The 11583-nt window shown below is 43.0% G+C and overlaps 2 protein-coding genes across 2 annotated transcripts; both read left to right on the top strand.

Moving 5' to 3' along the window:
* Positions 1–358: 358 nt before the first annotated feature.
* Positions 359–3272, top strand: LOC102290663 (cytochrome P450 1B1-like). Its single transcript, XM_042218261.1, has one exon. It carries the CDS (start codon positions 594–596, stop codon positions 2172–2174), a length of 1581 nt encoding a protein of 526 aa, XP_042074195.1. The 5' UTR covers positions 359–593; the 3' UTR covers positions 2175–3272.
* A 916-nt stretch (positions 3273–4188) lies between these two features.
* Positions 4189–6817, top strand: LOC102290969 (cytochrome P450 1B1-like). Its single transcript, XM_042218262.1, has one exon. It carries the CDS (start codon positions 4403–4405, stop codon positions 5978–5980), a length of 1578 nt encoding a protein of 525 aa, XP_042074196.1. The 5' UTR covers positions 4189–4402; the 3' UTR covers positions 5981–6817.
* Positions 6818–11583: the final 4766 nt, after the last annotated feature.

The raw sequence follows: 11583 nt of genomic DNA on the forward strand, positions 1-11583 counted from the left end.
TAAAAAAAAAAAAAGAAGAAGAAGAAGAAAAGAAAGAAAGAAAGAAAAAAGCGCACACACACAAAAGACGCACTTCAAAATGTGCAAACTATGCAAGTTCTCCCACTAACTAGGACAGTTTGTTTAATCGGTCACCAGTTGCTACGTCTTTTTTTCCCCCTCTCCTCCGTAGGCGGTCGTTCACGCTGCTCGCTCACGGTGTCCCTCGGCTCTCTCAAGTGCGCGCCTCCAACAGCGACCGGCAAGCAGAGAGATAATATAGCGGGGTCTGCGGGGCTACCACAATGGGAGGAGTATAAAAGTTATCCCGAGCCCTGCCCACCAACTGCAAAAAATATAAGACACTGGAGTGAAGCAAAAAATCAGGCACTTAAGCCTGATCTTGATGAAAAGACTCTGAGGGAGAAAAAAAACTTTGTTCATTATCAAAATGACCTCACTGTCATTTCAGTAACATCTAAAATATTATTATTTTTAGATGCTATGGATATATAAGTGATTTATATTTTCCCCAAATAGTCAGCAGCTCTACTAACTTTGAAACTATTTTTTAAATCATTTTTGAGAAGCAAGTGTGCAGGAAGCTCGTCACAATGGCACTGGACCCTGAGTTTGGTGTGAAGAGCAGCAGCAGCATCATCAGAGAATGGAGCGGACAGGTACAGCCTGCTCTGGTTGCCACCTTTGTTTTCCTCTTCTGTGTGGAAGCCTGCCTCTGGGTCAGGAACCTCAGGCTGAAGAGAAGACTGCCGGGACCTTTCGCCTGGCCCGTGGTCGGCAACGCAATGCAGCTGGGCCAGATGCCTCACATCACCTTCGCCAGGCTGGCCAAAAAATATGGCAACGTGTACCAGATCCGGCTGGGCTGCAGTGATGTTGTGGTTTTGAATGGAGAGAGAGCAATCCGCCAGGCTCTGATACAGCACAGCACCGAGTTTGCAGGCAGACCGAACTTTCTCTCTTTCCAGATGATCTCGGGAGGCAGGAGTTTGACATTTACTAATTACAGCAAACAGTGGAAAGCACACAAGAAAGTTGCACAGTCCAGCCTCAGAGCATTTTCCTCTGCAAACAGTCAGACCAAAAAAGCCTTTGAGCAGCACGTTACAGCCGAGGCCATGGAGCTGGTGCAGGCATTATTGCGTCAGAGCACTGATGGACGGTATTCTGATCTTGTTCATGAATTTACAGTAGCTTCTGCTAACATCATGTGTGCTCTCTGCTTTGGGAGGAGGTATGGACACGATGACCTAGAGTTCAGGACCTTGCTAAAAAGAATGGACAAGTTTGGGGAGACAGTGGGTGCTGGTAGCTTGGTAGATGTCATGCCCTGGCTTCAGTCCTTCCCTAACCCAGTGCGTAGTGTCTATGAAAACTTCAAGAACATCAATGAAGAGTTTTTTGGTTTTGTGAAAGACAAAGTGATGCAACACAGAGAGTCCTTCAATCCTCAAGTGACGAGGGACATGAGCGATGCCATCATCAGTGTGATTGAGCACGGAGAAGACAGCAGGCTGACCAAAGAGTTTGTTGAGGCAACAGTCACAGATCTGATTGGAGCAGGTCAAGACACAGTTTCAACTTTCATGCAGTGGATTGTCCTCCTCCTGGTCAAATACCCAGACATACAAGCCAAACTGCAGAAGCTCATAGACAAAGTAGTCGGCCGAGACAGACTCCCATCGATTGAAGACAGAAGCAGCCTGGCGTACCTGGACGCCTTCATCTATGAGACCATGCGCTTCATCAGCTTCGTCCCCCTCACCATCCCACACTCCACAACCTCAGACGTCACCATCGAAGGGCTCCACATCCCCAAAGACACGGTGGTGTTCGTCAATCAGTGGTCCGTCAACCACGACCCTCTGAAGTGGAAGGACCATCACGTGTTCGACCCCTCACGCTTCCTCGACGAAAGCGGGGCCCTCGACAAAGACAAAGCCAACAGCGTGATGATTTTTTCAACAGGAAAAAGACGCTGCATCGGTAACCAGATCGCAAAGGTAGAGGTATTTATATTTACAGCAGTCCTGCTACACCAGTGCAGTTTTGAGAGCAACCCCTCTGAGCCCGTCACTCTCGACTGCTCTTATGGGCTCGCGCTGAAGCCCCTTCCATTCCGTGTCAGCACCAAGCTGAGAGGAAAGCTGCTTGGCTTAGTTTCCCCAGCATGAACAGCTTGCCCCCAAATACTGAGACTCCAGCAAATACTTTCCCACCTGTGACATTTAGATGAGAGTAGGCTATCCATATACCTGCACTAAATAGTATGGTTGTATGATTATCATATTTAACAGTGATATTTAATTCATATTGTAACATGTTCTGTATTTGAATTATTGTCAGTGCAGGGCTGAGGACATGATTTTAAAGATGTATCGTTAGCTGCAAAAGGTCAAAAAGCATACTTGTGGAATAGATGTTTGTTTCACACTATACTTGATCATTTTTGTACATATTTCTGGGCCGTGCGTTTGTCTTATGCTTATTAAGCATGTGAGTGGAAAAATTAGCTAAACCTTTCAAAGTCAGTTTAAACTATTATAACTGTATTGAATGCTTGTGAATGTCATCAAGTCACTAGCTGACTTATTGTTGTAACTTGTAATATGTAAAATAGATGTATTTAACCATTGCCACATAAAGTCACATAAAAATGTTTATATATATATATATGTATATATAATTTTGTTTTTTCAGGAATTTAAATTTAAGCTGTTTGACTATCTACTGTACTCACAGAAAGAACAAAATAAACAGAGTGTGTTGATCAAAGGAGACAAAAATGGCATGTTTATGAAGCTGGGCAGCCGAGCCGGAGTCTTTCATCAAGAAGCGTACATCCCTTTTTCAAAGGATGAAGAAGTGATGCTGCAGTGGAGAATGAACTTCACAAACTTCATGGACCCAGATTTAACTTTTTACTGTACAAGCACTCCAGCACTACCCATGCCAAATGCATGTCTCCCCAGTACAATGAAACACATGTGAAGCAAATTTGCATAGACATGTTTGTTTACAGTAACTTTTACAAAGCTACATGGATGTCACTGCACTCTCTTAAAGCCGCTGTATTCAGGAATCGATGTTGTGATGCCCAAGGGATGTGTTTCTCTATCTGCATCGGGGCAAAGATAAAAATGAAATAAACGTGAGTAGGCTGTTAAGGTGTTGTTTTTGTGATAATGTTTCATTCAAGACCTGCAGAGGCTCTATGTAATGCAAAAATAAGCTGTATCTGAAATGAATAAAAGTGAATTTTCAAAGCTCAATGTGTATTTTTATTTAGTCTTGAAAGTTACGCTAAATAATTTATCTTAACACTGCTCACTAATGAAGGTGTATATCTCAGTTTCAAAGGATTTTTAGCCCCTGTTAATGATATCAGCAGCATGACGCTTTGTTTTTTTCCATAAATAGAGCAATATGGAATATTTGAATTGTGGTTGGATATCAATAAAACCCAAGCTGATGCTTTTTTTGGAATCTCCTTGTTGCACAAGCACCCACATAAGCAGATTTACAGCTGTTTGCATTCTGTTTCAGACTATTTTGATGCAACCACAAGCCTAAGAGTGATATTATCTCAGAGAGCTTTGCATAAAGGTCTATTATGCCAACAATAACATTGTCTATATATTTTATAGAGCATAATAAATTGTGCTGGTTCAGTGTTTGGAGTTTGAAACCTCTAGCTTTCATGATGGTATCCCAGAGGCCTTTTCCCTGCATGGTTGTAATTAACAGCTTTGCTGTAAATAGCCAAAACCAAGTCATGTTTAAAATGGTCTCAGAAAGTTGTAGGAAAGTGAAAAGAACAAAGGAAACTGAAAATATCGAACTCCTCGTCTTATATATTACAATATATACCTCCTTGAATAAACTCTCACAACGATAAATTCATATTCGATATTTTGTGGTCATTCATTTTTGGCCACACATGGTATGTGAAAGTTGTTTATTTTTTAATTATGTGCCATTCTCTTGTACAGTAATTCTGTGCTTTGTGGCAGCATTGTCAATTAAGTAGCTGCTCTCCTTTTCCAACATCATCCTACAAGGGACGCTGCTGGAAGCAGTCCTGAGTGGGAATAGGACTAAGGTCAAAATGGGAGGGGAGAGATAATAAAAAACCTGAGCCGCTGAACCCTCCCACCGTAGAGATACATATAAGCGAAGTGTTAAGGCTTGAATCTGCATTCCTCTTAAGTGGTCGTCTGAAGACGCACTGCTACACTGCTAACTACTCAACCTGATCGAGCTACTCTCAATCACCTGAGAGGCAACCCTCTACTTTTTTTCTCCACTCAAATATTTCAATATATTAAAGACCAGAAAAAGAGGAAATTGTTTTCAATTTTGAGTGAAATCTTTATTAGATGCAGTGGATGATAGAACAGCAATGGCTCAAACAGATGCAGAGTTTGGTGTGAAGAGCAGCAGCAGCATCATCAGAGAATGGAGCGGACAGGTACAGCCTGCTCTGGTCGTATCATTTGTTTTCCTCTTCTGTTTGGAAGCCTGTCTCTGGGTCAAGAACCTCAAGCTCAGGAGAAGACTGCCGGGACCGTTCGCATGGCCTGTGGTGGGCAATGCCTTGCAGCTGGGCCAGATGCCTCACATCACCTTCACGAAACTAGCGAAAAAGTATGGTGAAGTGTATCAGATACGACTGGGCTGCAGTGATGTTGTGGTCCTGAATGGAGGCCAGGTTATTCGTCAGGCCCTGATACAGCACAGCACAGAGTTTGCAGGTAGACCCAACTTTGTATCTTTTCAATTCGTTTCCGGGGGGAAAAGCATGACTTTTACAAATTACAGCAAACAGTGGAAGATGCACAGGAAAATTGCTCAATCTACAATCAGAGCTTTCTCATCTGCCAACAGTCAGACCAAGAAAGCCTTTGAGCAGCAGATTGTGGCTGAAGCCACAGAGCTAGTTGAGAGTTTCCTCAAGCTCAGTGCTCAGGGCCAATATTTCAACCCGGCTCAAGAATTGACAGTTGCTGCTGCTAATGTGATTTGTGCCTTGTGCTTTGGGAAGCGTTACGGACATGATGATATGGAGTTTAGAGCCTTGTTGCACAAGGTGGATAAGTTTGGACAGACAGTAGGGGCTGGCAGCTTGGTTGACGTGATGCCCTGGCTTCAGTCTTTCCCTAATCCAGTCCGCACTGTCTTCAGAAATTTCAAAAGCTTGAATCAGGACTTCTTTGCATTCATCAAGAACAAAGTGGAGAAGCATAGGGAGACCTTTGATCCAGAGGTGACCAGGGACATAAGCGATGCCATCATTGGTGTCCTTAATGAGTCAGAGAAAGGCGAGGAGCTCACTGTAGGCTACACAGAGGCGACTGTGGCAGACTTGATTGGTGCAGGTCTGGATACCATCTCCACTGCTCTTCACTGGATTGTCCTTCTGTTGGCCAAACACCCTGAAATTCAAACCACACTCCATGAACTCATTGACAACGTGGTGGGGCGAAACCGGCTGCCATCTGTCGAGGACAGACAACACCTTGCTTACCTGGACGCCTTCATATATGAGACCATGCGGTACACCAGCTTTGTTCCTGTCACCATCCCCCACTCCACAACCTCAGACGTCACTGTCAGCGGTCTCACCATCCCCAAGGACACAGTGGTATTCATTAATCAGTGGTCCGTCAATCACGACCCCCTGATGTGGAAAGACCCACATATCTTTGACCCCTCGCGCTTCATTGATGAAAACGGCTCCCTAAACAAAGACTTCACAAACAATGTGATGATCTTCTCAGCAGGGAAGAGAAGATGCATTGGGGACCAGATAGCCAAAGTTGAGATATTTGTGTTCTTTGCGATTCTTCTGCACCAGTGCAGCTTTGAAAAATGCCCAAATGAGGACTTCTCTTTAAACTCTTCCTATGGCTTAACACTGAAGCCTTTAAATTACAAGATCACTGCCAAACTCAGGGGAGAATCACTGAAAGGCCAGTGAAAAGATGTGTGAGAATGGGTTCTGAAAATAAAAGGGAGCATTGCTATGTAAAGTATGCATCCTTAAAGAGGAGTTGTGTCTGCATCAAACAGATTGTGCACCCTTTTAAGATGACAAAGAATATATTTGTGACTAAAGCAAAAGCTATCGGTTCACACAAATGCAAAAATATTTGCAACGGCTGACGTGCTTTTTAAAAGAGAAGTCTGAAATTGGCATTGGGAGCAAAATGCAAACTCAAACGCAGTTTTGCCCTTCAGTTCTGAAAAACTGCGACTTAGACAAGAAGGCCTAAATATGGAACAAGATATAATGACAACTTTGATGTGGGCTCCTCAAAAACCACATACCATAATAAATCTTAAGTACGTATTGGTATTTATATGAGGGTATTTAGTGGGAGTCACGCTGAATTGCAATATAAACTGGTGGTGAAAAAGAAATTTCCCTCTAGACTGTTTTTTTTTCGCTGACATGCCCATGTGTGGTCTCATTTGAACAGTTATTCACCCAGAGAACTATTTATCTTTGTATGTACTGAATGATCGAAGTTATTACAAATCCAGAATGCAAGCCATGTGCATTTGTGCGCTCATAAATCACATATAGTGCTGATGTATTCTGATAAGTACTCATGTAATGTATAAAAGCCATTGATTTCATTGTACCTCATGCTGTTTTCTTCTGTACACACAATATACCACATGTGTGCATACCACGCTACTGTCTGAATAATAAGCCAGACTCTTTTGAATTGCAACATAATGCTGTCATAATCAACATGATCCATTCTGTGTTCTACAGTGCCTTTAATGTACAATAAACATTTCCTACTGACTTCTGATTCTTTGGGGTGTATCGGAGAGGAGTGCTGGGTATCACAGGGGCCAGAGAGGTCAAAGAGATAATAATAGAAGCTGATGTCTAGGCTCAGTGTTGTGGTGAAAGATTAATATGGGTTACAGGCCCTGCGTGCCTTGTTGTATAAACTTAACATGCAGGCAGTGACTCAGTAAATTTGTACAGGCAACAGTAAGCAGCCACAAGCTGCCCTCATCAATATTTAACCTGGATCGCGCCGTACTTTTGACTAGTGTGCGACTAGTTTTTCTTTCTTCTTCTTCTTCTTTTTTTAAGCAAATAGACTGAGATGCTTTTCATTTATTAGGCTGACATCATAGGTGAAAAAAGACACTTTTGGTTTAGTGGAAGCAAGCCCGATCCCTTCTAAGAAGTCTGTACTTACACTGCATATATAGTGCTCTAACTACACAGGCTCGTTTCTTATTTGCTCGTTTCAAGCCATCTTCAACGATAAAATGCTCCCAACCGAGTTGTGTCATATATAAGTGTCCAATAAAGTATCTGTTTTTGCTGATTATTAGTTATTTCCTATTTTCATCAAATAAACAGCGAGCACTGTTTGCTGCCGTTCTTTAGGATCAGACCCACCTGTGTTCATATCAGCACCTGTATGTCACTTGTACTGTCGTGGGATTTAAAGCAGCAACTACGCAAGTTTTGTATCAGTTCCAACACATTCAGCATCCCCTCCTGAATTCCTCCCTCCCTCCCTCCAGACAGACTGCTTATTTTTGGGAAAACCAGAACCACCCCCATGTTCAACATTTACTCTTGCTGTAAGTATAGTTTGTAAATATTAGTCTAAGTGTGGGTAGCAGCTTATAATTTTCATTCCTTTTTTTTATTTATCTCCCTTGGGATGTCTCATGGGAGCACTGGCCTCAGTCAATGGTCTCGAGTCTACCTGCAGGAGAAGAAGTGTGGCTGAACTTGTTTCCACTTGGGTTAAAATCAGACGAGGCTGAAGACATTCTGTACTGTTGCAAGCTCTCCTTCTTCTGTTTTTTGCTCTGACACCGCAAGGACCCCAGAGGAAGGAATGGGCTGCCTGACCTCCCCCGTTTCCATCACTGCTTCCCAAAACATCCATGAAATGTGTCCAGCTGAAAGCCTCCCTTTCACCCTGAGTCACCCGCTCCGCGCACACCCCGCAGCCCTCGAACCTGACGAGTTTCACTCCTTAAAGGAAAACAAAAAAAAAAAGAAAACGCGTACAGGCGGATAGTTGTTCAGCTCTGAGGTTATTCACATTCTGCACGTACACAGAGAGCCACAGAGTGACCTCCCACAGCTCAGGGCTCCATCCAAAAACGCCCCTCCACACTGCGAGGGTTTTGACATGCAAAGTGCAGTCACTGTTTGGTAGATGACATGGTGAGGTAGTATTACTTGGAATAGACCATATCCCATTCTCCAGAAGAAGAAAAAATCCGCAGGAACACAGTGGAACATTGTGTTTAAGCATTGACTAGGAAAAGACTCATGTTCTTGTTTAGCCAATCTTTCCTATTCAGCCGCCCTCAACACCAGCGCACTGACCACAGATACACTCTGCATCCAAAAAGTGGCAAACAAGCACTGTGACTGTAATTCTCTGCGTGGCAGTGGGAGCTAACCCAAAGTATTAAAAAATGTGAAGAGAGCATTTATCATTCTGCAGCAAGGGCAAAAAAAAAAATCGAATAAAGTAACCAAGCAAATATTTTTCTTTCAATAACAAGAACAAATAAGTCTCTGGGATTAAAAACAAACAAACAACAACTACAAACTATAAATCAAAAGTGACAAAGGTAGCATTTCCAAGGAGTAAAGTAATCAAAGCCATTTCCCACATATTCATATCCTATCACGTGATATAACATCCTGGCTTTTGCATGCACATTTCTTTCCAACTAAACTAAATACTTTGATGTGTCCTACCTCCACCTCCTCTGAAGATGTCCCAGAAACTCACGACCCTGCTCAAACACTGAGCTGTGCTATTTCTATTAACCGTGGTGTATTTGTGACAGATTTACACCAAATTTCCTCCACTCCATGAAAGCGCACAGGCCGCCTGCCACATTAATAATCCTGATTTCTTTCTAAACTGGTGCTCCATCTTTTAAACGACTCTCATTGTGAATCGATTTGTCTCCTGAAAACAAGAAAAGAGCTGCAATTTGCATTTCGAGCCAGTGTCACATCCACCAGAGGATTTTTGTTTGATGTTCAGCGTTTCCTCTCCTTTGAATGCTCTTTGGAATTATGTCATAGGCATAAACACTGAGCAGGACTTATAATTATGGTCTGGTTAACATTATAATCAAGCCGTGCCACCTTAAACTTTGGGATCCTGCTGTAGTCTCTGCATTTTAACACATTGCTGACAGAGTTTAACAGCTAGCGACCCTTCCCTATGTTTTGGGCTACAGCCTCACGCAACCATCATAAAGACATGTCAAGTGACCCCCTTTCTATAAACAATTACCCAACTCATTATTATAGGGTGGAACAGCTAGTTCTTGTTGTTTTCTCTGTGCTGGGATTATGTTTTGGAACAGTGGCGAAGCGAAAGGTCTTTGATATAAAATAACACAATGAGCAGTTCCATTTGGCGCATTTCTTTTCATATAATAAACAATTATTATTTTCAGGAAGTGGAAGAGCGTGAGACACAGCAAAGCATGTGGTTTTTGTTCATGGATGGGAGTTTACATCACGCTCTGACACAGTCACTCATGTTAAGTGGATTTAAGTGGTCAGTTTTGTTACGTGTGGAAACTGAGCGACGCTGCCTTCTAAGGTTTAGGTTTTTATGTTAAATGGCTAAACTGACTGCCAAAGAACCCCTGTGGGTGTGGATGAGAGTGTGGTGGAGAAGTAGTCTGCAGTGTTCCATCATCGAGACATGCTGACCTGGAGGCTGATGTTGCAAAACTTCCTCCAGGTGACGGTGGAAGGTGGTGAGTAATATTAAACAGAACTCTTACATGGCATCGCATCACTGAATGAGAACTATGATACTGTCACGACCTGCGGGATCGGCAAGGCGCTGATCAGCATCTCTTCACTCCTAGCCCCCCTTCTCTTCTCTTTTTCCTCTCTCTCTCCCCCTCCCCTGTTTTGCTGGGGCGGAACTCATGGCGGGTTCACGCCCTCGGTCCACGCCTTCCCGGATCGTGCACACCTGGGCCTCATCAGACCAGCTGGTATATTAGAAGGAGGAGATCAGCTGTTCAACGCTGGATTGTTGTGAAGGCTCTTATTCCCCGGACCCGTCCCCGTGTGAAGTGTGGAAGGAGTGACAGGTCGCTAGCGGAGTGGAGAGAGGCTGTTCTGAGCGCGTGTGTGATTTCCCCGTTTTCCCTGGAGCCCTGCCCCTCACGTCTTGTATATAGCACTATATATATATAACCACATATAACCTCGCACTGTCTGTACATACACTTGGTGAAGGTCTGTAATAAACAATCTCTGTTTGAACGCTACCCAGGAGTCCTGCGAGTGGATCCTCTAAGCAACCCGTGACAGTAGCTGGGTAAACCAGATGAGGAAATTACTCAAAATATGTGGCCTAATGCCTGGGAAATACAGTCCTCATTAGCTCACAAATTTGGAGAGACTTCTGTTGGAAAACCTGATGTGTTTTTTTATCGCTCCCAAACAGAAGCCTGAACAAACTAGCACTCTGCTAGGCTGCTGAAGGAATGCTGAAGAACTTCTGGTTGCTCATGCTCAAGTCTTCAAGTTTTGCTCCTCAATGTAGGCTCCAGAAGTAAGCTTCATACACTCAAGACTAGGATCTGTTTGTTGTCACTGACCTCTTTTTGCTCTTCTGATTGTTGTTTTGTTTAGGTTGATTTTCATAAAAGCTTTCATTTTATATCACATATTTATCACATTACCAGCAAGACCATTCGACTGGGTTTAACCCCACCTTTTGGCCGGGGCCTCTCTGCGTGGACTTTGCATGTTCTTCCGATTTCTGCGAGGATTTTGTTCAGGTACTCCGCCTTCCTCCCACAGTCCAAAGACATGCAGTTATTGGGGTTAGGTTAAATCGTGATACTAAAATGGCCATAGGTGTAGATGGTTGTCTGTCTGGGTGATACCCCACATCTCGCCCTATGACAGATGGGTTAGGCGACCCTGATAGGAATAAGCGGAAGACAATGGATGGCTTTCCTTGGATGGGCACCACTTTAACTCGAATAAATTAATACTAATAGTAAATATTAAATTTCAAAAATAACAAGAAAACTTACTTGCAGTACCTTCACGGACCACAAAGAGGCTGCAGACCGCACTTTGGAGACCATAGACCATATAGCATCCTAATTATGTGCATCTATATTGATTAATGCATGTTTTGTCTAGATTTGCCTTCATTATACTATAATCTCATGTTTGTGCATGTTATTGTTGGTTTCTTGTGATGTTTTAAAAATATATGTTGTGAAAATTGTTCATAGTAAGGTTTAAATAAGAGGAGACCCCATTTTCACCATGCACATTCCTCATCGTCTAAACAGCTGCACCTCTTTACTTTCTATGAATGACAACAGGACTTGGCAAGATTTCACTCAAGCAAAAATAAAAACTCCCTTTTCATTTGCCAAACCTAGAAAGCATATTAGATTATTATAGTATGTCTCCTGCAAATAGCTCATGACCTCATTTGTCTCCCGATAAAGCCATTCTCCTCAGACCCACTGAGAAAGTTTCTGGTACTTTCCTGTAGGTCCAGCACCTTCAAG

Source organism: Haplochromis burtoni, unplaced genomic scaffold (assembly GCF_018398535.1).
Source record: "Haplochromis burtoni strain Fernald_Lab_line unplaced genomic scaffold, NCSU_Asbu1 Contig_16, whole genome shotgun sequence".
Classification (NCBI taxonomy): Eukaryota; Metazoa; Chordata; class Actinopteri; order Cichliformes; family Cichlidae; genus Haplochromis; species Haplochromis burtoni.

Bases quoted from the DNA above. Each gene is read 5' to 3' on its own strand.
- LOC102290663 (XM_042218261.1), top strand. From the start codon at position 594: ATGGCACTGGACCCTGAGTTTGGTGTGAAGAGCAGCAGCAGCATCATC.
- LOC102290969 (XM_042218262.1), top strand. From the start codon at position 4,403: ATGGCTCAAACAGATGCAGAGTTTGGTGTGAAGAGCAGCAGCAGCATC.